Source organism: Anopheles coustani, chromosome 2 (genome assembly GCF_943734705.1).
Source record: "Anopheles coustani chromosome 2, idAnoCousDA_361_x.2, whole genome shotgun sequence".
In the NCBI taxonomy this organism is placed as follows: domain Eukaryota; kingdom Metazoa; phylum Arthropoda; class Insecta; order Diptera; family Culicidae; genus Anopheles; species Anopheles coustani.
In genome coordinates this window covers 65869743-65881250 of record NC_071289.1, presented here as the reverse complement: position 1 = coordinate 65881250, position 11508 = coordinate 65869743, and the positions used below count along the sequence as shown (strand labels likewise).

Here is an 11508-nt window from a genome sequence, read left to right as displayed (position 1 = left end):
TGGTTTCCGGTTAATTCCTAGAAATTTTACAACAGGATATAAATACGACGGGTCTTACTTTTCATGTCTGTGTAGATCAATGGAGATGAAACTTCCTCAGTTGATAGAATATCATTTTAAGGAACAAAAGCATTCATTTTTGTTCAACTTTTTGCTAAAAGGGGTGCTTTGAATGAATCTTCTGGGTGAATGAATGAAACATTTCAAAGAAAGAAGTAGTCACTTAACAAATGTTCTCTATAAATTCTATCATATTATTTTAACGCACGTAAAAGGTAAATGGAGAAGACAATAAGTAATAATTTTGTTGATTTAAATCATACTGTAAAAACGAAAAAAAGTGTCCATATTTGTAAGAGAATTCACTTACTACGCTCTAAATAATTGTTAACAAGGGTCATGATGCCGTTTTGTATCAGACACAAAGCTACTATTCAAATAAAAGGTAAATTCCAATCTTCGACTAGAAAAGAAATTTTTAAAAAACCAAAACAAACCAAACAGAAACAAAACTCATTCCCTGCCTTTACAACATGCTGCCTGCAGTTTTCCGAAAGGGATGAAATCGAAAAATAATATTTAGCAATTTTTAAGTACGCTCGCAAAATAAACCAACTCGGGCCATGTTTATCCGCGAGCTTTATTGAAACGGAATCAACCAGGGAGATGCTCTCGTGTACGCTGCCGCAAAGGAGAATAAAGCGAAAGTATGCTGTACTTTAGAAAAAGTAATGACGAACAAAAAAAAACCAACATCCCATGTCGTTCGTTGAAAAGCTTGTGGTACTTCCATGATGATTTTTTCCGTCTTCCATTCAACCTTGCCTATTTTAGTTTGCCCTTTTGGCAAAGGCTCTGCACGTGCGAATGGGAGGGAGAATATTAATTAAAAAAGTTTTGCTTCATTCACGCGCCATTCCTCGGCCGGTACACAAACACGGCACTCGGCACTCAAAAGGACTACGTACAGGGCATTCATATTATTTTTGCATTCTTTATTTTGCTTTTGCCGCTTGCATGCGCTTGTTTCTCAACAAACAGCATGCGGCAGAAAATTGCCAACCAGCACGGTAGAGCCGGATGATCGGTTGGAATTAAACTCGGGCTGGTCAGCCGAGCGGCAGTTTGTAACTTGCCTCGGAACTACATTCAAGTGGCGCTTGAGAATGGGTTGAAGTCGAATTCCGTCTCGATGGGATGAGGCGTAAAAGCGAGAACGGTCCTTTCGGTTCTATTTCGAACGTTCATTTAGCTTTATTCTGGTTAAAGAAGCGAAAGGATACAAACGATAGTTTGAGTTTTTTTTTTTTTTGTTAAGACTAAGAATTTGTTTAATGTTCATTGAAGCTTAATAAGATTGCAAAAACTTTGTATGTTTTTTATCCTACATCGTTATAACTTGCAATGTATTATGTATTTTAATACGTTCTTTTCTTCTACCACGAAATGTTTTATTTGTTTCAATCATTCAAAACCATTTTTCAAACAAACCAATCCCACAAAATAAACTCTTATCTAATATGAAGTAATAAAAAAACCTAAATAGACCATAACCGCCAACACACAGGAAGTGGAAACGATCCTGCCAGACAAACGGCGCAAAGTAACCTAATCATATTACAATTACTCACAATCAAAGATCCTTATTTCTGCTGGCAAAACCCATCATCTCGGTTTCGGCTAGTGAGCCGCCTCCGACCCTTAACAACACAGACATACACACTCGCTCACACACAAACTGGTGGAACCGCAGAAAACTTTACCATTTCAATTTCAATTTCCAACTCCATTCGTAAGTGGCTTACGAATCCGAACCGCACCATGCCGGTTACCGGGTGCCGATTTCGGCTCGCAAAAAACCCACTCTCCTCGAGCCGCCCGTTCCGGAATGCCGATGGGATGCCATCGAAGAAATTGGGATGGGAGCTGGTGCGCTTTTTTTCCCCCTTCCAATCTTCTCCTATTTGCCACACTTGAATATGATTGCATTTGGCATGTTGCACCACCGTTGCAGCAAAACTGGAAAGCAAACGGGAACGAGCGCGGCACTGTCTCTGGTCTGTGTCGGTTGGGTTACACCATTTCCCCTTGGATTGTTGGAAATAAGTGGCCTGGTGGAAGAAAGCCTTAACAGAGGGCTTCCTCCGGTCGCGTGTTCGGGAAGCAAGCAGCCTGCCAGCTGACGATGCTGGAGTTTGAAGGAAAGATAATTTTTCTTCCCACTCCCAAACTGCAGCCAGTGGGAAGATTTATAAATTGGTGTGATTTCGAAAATCGACCATCTGGTACGGTTTGCCTGTTCGTTGCGATTCCGCGAAAGATCGTGGAGGGTTGTTTTATTCGAAATTGATGTACCTCGATGCTTTTTTTTATAGTTGCCAATATGTTTGCGAGAACTTTTGTTCAGGCTGCGCCTTTTATTCAAGATAAAATGTTAAGGAAAATTCAAATCGATTTTCCGGAATATGAATCTGTTCCGTCTAGATCGGAAGTTACGGAACGCCTAAAGGTAGGCAATATAGTTCAGAACCAAACCTGTAGAACAGAGTACAGAATAGAACTGTAAAACGCGAAACGATCAGTAACCAAATTACAGCGATGAGAACTGTTCATCGCTAGCCCAGCATTGTATAGAACTAGTATACACAGCAGTAGTTAGTATTTAGGTATCACTATTATAGCATTGTATCGTGGGATGCCTTGAGGTTACGAAACTGTTGAAATACATGGAGAACTTGGAATAAAGAAGCGTAGGCATTATTTATCAAGGCAATTAGATCCGAAACGGAATCCGACCCACGGTAGTTCTACTCGGACACCTTTTTGCCGTCTAAGTCTCCATAAGTTGGAAAGTTAGAGTACTAGTCTGTTGGCCTGCCCATCGACTTTGCTTTTATTTCCAGAGCGAGTAACCTTAATCCGCGGAGGTTACTTCCGAGCTCTTTTCCGTCCAGGCAGTGGTGGCTTCCATCCGCTGAAGTCACTCCCTGGATCCTTCCTCACGCCACGAGGAAGGTCGGTGCAAGTCTGTGTGTAAGTTCGTTCGGCCGCACACCGAACATATGGTCCTTCGAACCGGATCCATTGTGCTAGTGAAAAGTGAAAAGACAACCCGATGCCACGAGTTAGGCACACCCCATCCAAGCAAGCGGATTCCCCAACGAAGACGCCGAGTGAGTCGAGTGAGCCGACAGCCAGTACATCAACAAGTGAACCCCAGGACAGCGAGAAGATGGAAAAGGCGCTGAAGACGGCAGTCCGCCAACGAGCGCAGATCCACTCCAAATTACTTCGAATCGAGCAGACGCTGCAGGAAACGAAAGAGCCAACCGTTTCCCAGCTGAAGGTGCTCGCCAAAAACGTTGCGACTGTGTACGCGGAATTTAGTGCCATACACACCACCATCGTAGGCCTAATTCCAGACGGCGCAATGGCAGAGCAGGACGGCGTCTACGACGAGTTCGAAGAAGTATTCTACGAGGCGTCCAATAGAATCGAGGAGTTGCTGCTAGCCGCGGAATCGAAGACAACGAACAACAAGCCTGCCGCGGCTCAAGTTGTCATCCAGCAGCAACCGCTCAAGGCACCGATCCCGACTTTCGACGGCACTTACGCTGCATGGCCCAAGTTTAAGGCCATCTTCGAGGACCTGATGGCCAATGCAGGCGACAGTGATACTATGAAGCTGTATCACCTTGAAAAGGCATTGGTCGGCGAGGCTGCAGGTGCAATTGATGTCAGCATCCTCAACGCTGGCAATTACAAGCAAGCCTGGGAGATTCTGACGGAGCGCTTCGGCAATCATCGAGCCATAGTGGACAGCCACATCCACGGATTGCTGAACCTCAAAAGGATGACGTCAGAAAACTTCCACGAGCTAAGAGCTCTAGTCCAAGAGACTTCCCGACATGTGGAAAGTCTCAGGTTCCTAAAACAAAACCTGGAAGGAGTGTCGGAACCAATGGTGGTCCATCTGTTGGTTTCGGCTTTAGACAAATCAACCCGAAAAGCCTGGGAAGGGACGCAGCGGAAAGGTGAGCTGCCCCGTTACGAGCAGACGATGGCATTTCTAAAATCCCGATGCCAGATTTTGGAAAATTGCGCAGCAGCGTCATCATCAGCTCCTGTGGCCAAACTAAAGGGCAACCATCCGCTTTCTCCGAGACATCCAGCCCAGAAGAGCTATACAGCAGCGGTCATTCAGTGCGAAATCTGTGGTAAGGACCATCCTAATATAAATTGCCCAGAACTGCTGAAAGGGACACCACGGGAAAGAAGTAACACCGCACAAAAGGCAGGACTATGCTTCAACTGCCTGCGGAAGGGACATCAGTTACGGGAATGTCCCTCCAAGAGAAAGTGCTACAAGTGCCAGCGTCGCCATCATACGCTCCTGCACGAGGACGTAGCACCCACCGGCCAGCCAACTATTTCCATGGCAGCAGAAGTAGAACCTCAACCTCCGACCCCAAGAGTGCATCCTCCATCGACAGCGGCAGAGTACGGCGGACCAGTGGTACGAGAACAACTTTCGACGGCATGTGCATCGCAAACCATCAAACCCAGTAAGAACGTCCTGCTGTTGACTGCCGTGGTCAACGTGCTGGACGCCAAGAACCAGCCACATCGCTGCCGCGTCCTCCTAGACAGCGGTTCTCAGGTCAATTTCCTTGCTGAGGAAATGGCCAACCGTCTAGGACTGCCAAAGAGACCGGCCAACGTTCCGATCGTGGGAATCAACGCGTTGCGCACGCTCGCTCGCGACAAGCTGACCGTTACAATACAATCCCGGGTGAACAGTTACCAAACAAGCTTGGAATGCTTGGTAACTCCAAAAATAACTGGCACGATCCCGTCGTGCAACATCAACATCGACAACTGGGACATTCCGGAGGGAATAACCTTTGCTGATCCAACGTTCTACACGCCAGACAAGGTTGATTTACTGATCGGGGCTGAGTTGTTCTTCGATATACTCAAGCCAAGCCAACTCGATCTTGCCGATAATCTACCTCGTCTGCAAGATAGCCAGTTTGGTTGGATTGTGTCCGGAGCCATAGTAGAGCAGCAGATTACCATCCCAGCCATATATTCCCACCACGCTTTGGTCGACATCGAAAAAAGGATCCAGCAGTTTTGGCAGATTGAAGAGGTTCCAGACGTCCCGGAACGATCCATCGAAGAAGTGGAGTGCGAGAACCATTTTCTAACTACATATAAAAGGGATGAATCTGGAAGGTTCATTGTGCGACTTCCGTTTAACAAACAACAAACCCTGTTGAACAATGGTCGCACAGTAGCCCTTAAACGGTTTATGATGTTGGAGAAACGACTGCTTCGCAACCCAGAGCTACAACAACAGTATGTGGAGTTCATCCGAGAGTATGAAACTCTAGGGCACTGCCGACCAATCCGTGAATCCGACGATGTACCCAACCAGCTGTCCTACTATCTGCCACACCATGCGGTTTTGCGGCCATCTAGTTCGAGCACGAAATGCCGAGTCGTGTTTGACGCCAGTGCAAAGGCATCTCCAGCCGAGTTATCACTCAACGACGTGCTGCATGTAGGACCAGTTGTACAGAACGATCTCTACTCCATTGTTCTGAGATTTCGAATGTACAAGGTAGCCTTTTCGGGAGACATCGCCAAAATGTATCGTCAGATTCTCCACGCTAAAGAAGATCAACGTTTCCTGCGGATTTTTTGGAGACCACACCCTTCCGAGCCACTACGAGTCTTCGAGTTGTGTACAGTTACCTACGGTACAGCATCAGCACCATTTCTTGCCACCAAATGTTTGCTCCAATTGGTCGAGGAGGACGGGGATGCCTTTCCGATTGCATCTCGCATAATAAAGGAAGAGACATACATGGACGACGTTCTCTCAGGTGCGGACTCGGTTGAGGAAGCTATAGAAGCCCAACACCAACTTAAGCGGCTTCTCAACCAAGGAGGGTTTCCCATCCGCAAATGGTGCTCAAACTCGCTGGAGTTTCTTGAGCATATTCCAGTAGAAGAGCAAGAAAAAGCCATCCCAATGGCCGAACGAGGAGTGAACCAGGCGATAAAGGTGCTTGGGTTACTCTGGGACCCAAAAGCAGATCATCTATATATCGCTCACCAGCCGAAGCCAGTCGCAACAGCTGACCAAAGGGTTACGAAGCTCATCATTTATTCAGAAGTAGCCAAATTCTTCGACCCTCTGGGGTTAGTGTCTCCGGTCATCGTGTTGGCTAAGCTACTCATTCAACGTCTTTGGAAGCTGAAAACTGACTGGAACGACCCCATCGACGAAGGATCGATGAAACAGTGGCAAGAACTCCAACCATCCTTGCAACACCTGCATCGCATCCAGACTCAAAGGTGCGTCACATTTGAGGGAGCAACGTCGTACGAGCTGCACGGATTTTCCGACGCCTCAAATGTGGCCTACGGGGCTTGTATATACCTACGAAGCCTGTTTCCTGATGGTTCAGCGAAGCTATGTTTGCTCACTAGCAAATCCAAACTGGCTCCACAGCACGACGTTTCCATCCCACGCAAAGAGTTGTGCGCCGCTCTTCTCCTCACCCGGTTAGTACAAAAGGTTTTGCCAGCCCTGAATTTGAAGTTCCAAGAAATTGTGCTGTGGTGTGACAGCACAATTGTTCTGGCTTGGATTCGAAAACCATTGAACCAGCTGCAGCTATTCGTCCGAAACCGAATTGCGGTAATCCAGAAACACACGGAAGAGTGTCGATGGGAGTATATAAGGTCTCATCACAACCCAGCTGACATCGTTTCGAGAGGCATGCTACTAGAAGCCTTGGAAACCAACAACCTCTGGTGGAGAGGACCCGATTACCTTCATGAAGCGAGCTATATGGTTAATCCAGCAGATCCTGTTCCTGAGGACGAACTTCCCGAATTAAAAGGAGTGATGGCCAACCCAACCGTGACTATTGAACCATTTTCATTTTTTGAACGGTTTAGTTGTTTTCGGACGGTTCAAAGAATCATGGGATACGTTCTCCGGTTTGTGGAAAATTGTAGAAGACCCGCAAACCAACGACATACCAGCCCGTATTTAACGATTCCCGAGTTGCGCCGTTCTACTGAAGCCGTCATCCGTGTCACCCAACTCATCCATCTTGACGACGAAATCCAGCGAGCAGTGAAAAATGAACCATCGAAGAAGTTTGCAAACCTTCGTCCAATCTACACTGAAGGTTTGCTCCGTGTGGGAGGCCGTCTGGATCGGTCTCTTCTACCCTTCGAAAACCGCCATCCTATTATTCTACCAAACAAGGATCCAGTTATTCGTCTTATGGTTCGACAAATGCATGTGGAGTTACTTCATGTGGGACAAACCGGCTTGATGAACGCCTTACGTCAACGATATTGGCTCTTGAATGCACGCTCTACGATTCGGTCTATCACCCGAAAATGCGTCACCTGCTTCAAGACCAACCCAGCCCCCGTAAGCCAGTTGATGGGTAACCTGCCAGCCGCCAGAGTGACGCCATCACCACCGTTTGCAGTTACCGGAGTGGACTACGCCGGTCCAATTTTCATCAAGCAAGGTGTTCGTCGTCCAGCAATGATCAAGGCATACATAGCAGTCTATGTGTGTATGGCAACAAAGGCAGTTCATCTAGAAGCAGTGTCTGATTTAAGCACAAATGCGTTCATTGCATCTCTCAAGCGGGTTATCAGTCGACGAGGAATGATGCAGCAGATTCACTCGGATAACGCAACAAATTTCCGAGGCGCAAAACACGAGCTACATGAATTGTTCCAACAATTCCGAAACCAGCAAACCCAGGACACCATCCAAAGTTTTTGCCAGTCCCGAGAAATTGAATGGCATTTCATCCCGCCAGATGCCCCTGAGTTCGGAGGTCTTTGGGAAGCTGCGGTGAAATCAGCAAAAACTCATCTCAAACGCATCGTAGGCAACACCAAACTCACCTTCGAGGAGTTATCTACCGTCCTCACCGAGATCGAAGCTGTACTAAACTCACGACCACTCTTCAGTATTTCTAACGATCCCGCGGACCCCCAAGTGATCACGCCCGCTCATTATTTAATCGGTCGACCACTCACGGCTTTAGCGGAACCATCTCTACAAGACACCAAGGCGACTCGACTAACTAGATGGCAACACCTCCAGCTTATGCGTGAGCATTTTTGGCGTGCATGGCAACGAGATTACCTGAATACGCTGCAACCGAGGAAGAAAAATCTACGCAGCCTGCCGAATGTTCGCGAAGGAATGATCGTCCTCATCCATGATCGACATCAGCCGCCGCTCCATTGGAAGATGGGGAGAGTGGAAGCAGTATACCCTGGTGAAGACGGCCTTGTACGAGCGATTGATGTATTCGTAGACGGAGCAACATATCGGCGACCCATAACAAAGATTTCATTATTGCCCATAGAAGAGTAAGAGTAACCAAGAAATATTGAGTAGCCTCAACGGGGGGTGTATGTTCCGTCTAGATCGGAAGTTACGGAACGCCTAAAGGTAGGCAATATAGTTCAGAACCAAACCTGTAGAACAGAGTACAGAATAGAACTGTAAAACGCGAAACGATCAGTAACCAAATTACAGCGATGAGAACTGTTCATCGCTAGCCCAGCATTGTATAGAACTAGTATACACAGCAGTAGTTAGTATTTAGGTATCACTATTATAGCATTGTATCGTGGGATGCCTTGAGGTTACGAAACTGTTGAAATACATGGAGAACTTGGAATAAAGAAGCGTAGGCATTATTTATCAAGGCAATTAGATCCGAAACGGAATCCGACCCACGGTAGTTCTACTCGGACACCTTTTTGCCGTCTAAGTCTCCATAAGTTGGAAAGTTAGAGTACTAGTCTGTTGGCCTGCCCATCGACTTTGCTTTTATTTCCAGAGCGAGTAACCTTAATCCGCGGAGGTTACTTCCGAGCTCTTTTCCGTCCAGGCAGTGGTGGCTTCCATCCGCTGAAGTCACTCCCTGGATCCTTCCTCACGCCACGAGGAAGGTCGGTGCAAGTCTGTGTGTAAGTTCGTTCGGCCGCACACCGAACAGAATCAATTTCAAACCCAAAACGGTTAATAAAAAACACTGCAACACTCAAACAAGAAACAACTTTTTATCAAACTTTTTACGAATTTATGAACAAGAATAACATTAAAAAGATATTTCTTACAAAATTCTCTAAATCAAAATGTGGCCAAAAGATCGTTGTGGCATTTATGGCTCCCAACTTAGAATCCTCAAATCGTGATGAAAAAATATAAATAAACAACGTTGGAAAACACAAAATTTTCAATCGCAATAAGTAAGTACAGTTTTGTCGCATCATTGGAAGGATTGCATAATAAACTGATTACATTGCGGTATATTTACATCAAAAATACTTTCCTGATAAAAATAAGTTGATAAAAAAATTTAAAAATAACTTTCTGATAAAAATGTTTCACGATTCCATATAAAACCCCTCCGATCCCCTTCATACGCTTTGTCGCTAGAGTCGACAAAAATAAAATAAAACTTTCCCCGATCGGTGCCATTTATAACGAGAAGCAAACAGTCCGTGCGTATGTTGACTGAGTGCGGGAAAGGCTTCCCTACCTAATTATTTATTTACCTTCGCAAAAGAATAATCGATCGTTCGAGGCAGGACATTCAAGCCCGCTTCGTTAGCACAAACCGACACCATACCGAGACGGTAACGGCAGCAAATACTGCAATGAAAAAGTCGCCCACAAATCAATTTCCCCCTCCGCCTACGCAAACGGATCGAGTTGCGTTTGGTTTCGTTTTGCAATTTGCACACAATTAAAACGGGTTCCGTTCAACATTTTATTGGTTTTTGTTCAAAATATTTCGACCGATGTCGAATTTCATTGCATTCATATTTATTCTCCAAGCAATAAAGAGGATGTACTTTTATTTTCTTAATGTTTTTTCTTCCCCCGAAACAACCTATTTTTTGCCTAAACTATGTTAACGCCATCGTCGAAAAGAGAGCAAGAGGAAAACCACCGGCTCACCGTTTTGCATTTGGATGATTGAAATGAGGCCAGTTTGCTAGACTCGGGCGTACCTCCGATCTATCGGCAATCATGCAGGCATTGAGAGGGAAATATAGGCCGCTTGTGACGCTTCGATTACCATTCCACCGGCGCACGGGGAGCGCTTCAAATGTCTGCAAAATATGGGTGAAATTGTGTTTGCCTCCCTTCTTGCTGGCCCATGCCGATGCACAGCCTCCAAGGGGCAATGTCGGTGTCTGGGCAATCGGGCGGAAGAAAACTACAGCGTACCTATCGAAGCAGTCACGAGCCATGTGAGCAACAGAGTGAAACAATATAGAAGAAAGGGAGCAAGTTTATTTGTATTATTAGAGTCAGTAGCACGATGGACGGAAAAGGGGAGCGATTTTGTGGCAAGATGGCAAAAAGACTCGTCGTCCAATGCAAAAGAGAGCCTTTCGAATCCATCTGCAACACAGTACCGTTCATTCATATCCTGGTACGGTAGAGTGCCTGGTCTCACCATCATCATCATCATCATCATCATCATTTTCATCATCGTCGATGTCGATGTGGTGTAGCACACCTTTTAGCTTACGGATCCATCCGTTACGCTCGGCTCGCTATTCGCCCTGCTGGTAGGCTGCCTCTCGCTTCCGGCTACCCTTTTCCTTCCATTGCACACGTTGCAGAGATTAACGTTTATCTGCGCAAGCGGCTGGGACACGACTGCCGAGCGACTGAAAGGGGTCAACTGAAGCTGTCCAAACCGAAACCATATGGCGTCCGAGGCAGCTCGCAACAAAAATGAGTGTCTGCCGGATGGAACAGTGAAATGGATGAACAAAATGAAAAGAAAACTCAGGAACATCATATCTACGTGCAACAATAAAGGGAGGTAGACGATAGAGAAAACCACTCGACATCCCGCTTTGAGCTGAAGTGGGATGTGAAAGGACGCTACAAATGGGTCGGAACTGAAAAATCGGAAAAAAATCCGGCAAGCGGGATGGTACGTCTAATTAAAAATCAATATTTCTGATACGGAACGGAGATGCCAGCCAGCCGGCACTTTCAGTGCGAGCAAGACCGTTATAAAACATTCGATACCATTTATTTGCGTACAAATTCAAACATATGATACGATCCCCATCAGAGAGTACGAACCGATGTAGGGTACCGGTAATCAAATATTATTCTTAAAAGTAAATCAGTACGTTCAGTTGATTTATTGACTTAAATTCACACATTCTTTTAAAATAAAATAAAATTAAATCGACCAATCGAAAGGACCAAATACAAATGGAGACGCCTGGTGGTTTATGATAACGTGAAATATTTCAATGTTGAAAAAATAAGCAATAAAACTTGTCGATAGAAATAGAAGGTTACGATTCAACTAAAACTTCATGAAAATAAAAATATTAATAAAAGATTGTCAAAGCTACCTTTTCCATATCTAACATATCTGTCAAAAAAAATTATTAACCCGTATT

At 45.5% G+C, this 11508-nt stretch overlaps 1 protein-coding gene across 1 annotated transcript; it reads left to right on the top strand.

Annotated features, from left to right (window-relative positions):
• The first annotated feature begins 3232 nt into the window (after window positions 1-3232).
• LOC131264857 (uncharacterized) lies at window positions 3233-10823 on the top strand. The gene is made up of 3 exons (XM_058267124.1): window positions 3233-6366; window positions 7036-7211; window positions 10705-10823. Exons 1-3 carry the CDS (start codon window positions 3233-3235, stop codon window positions 10821-10823), a joined length of 3429 nt encoding a protein of 1142 aa, XP_058123107.1.
• Window positions 10824-11508: the final 685 nt, after the last annotated feature.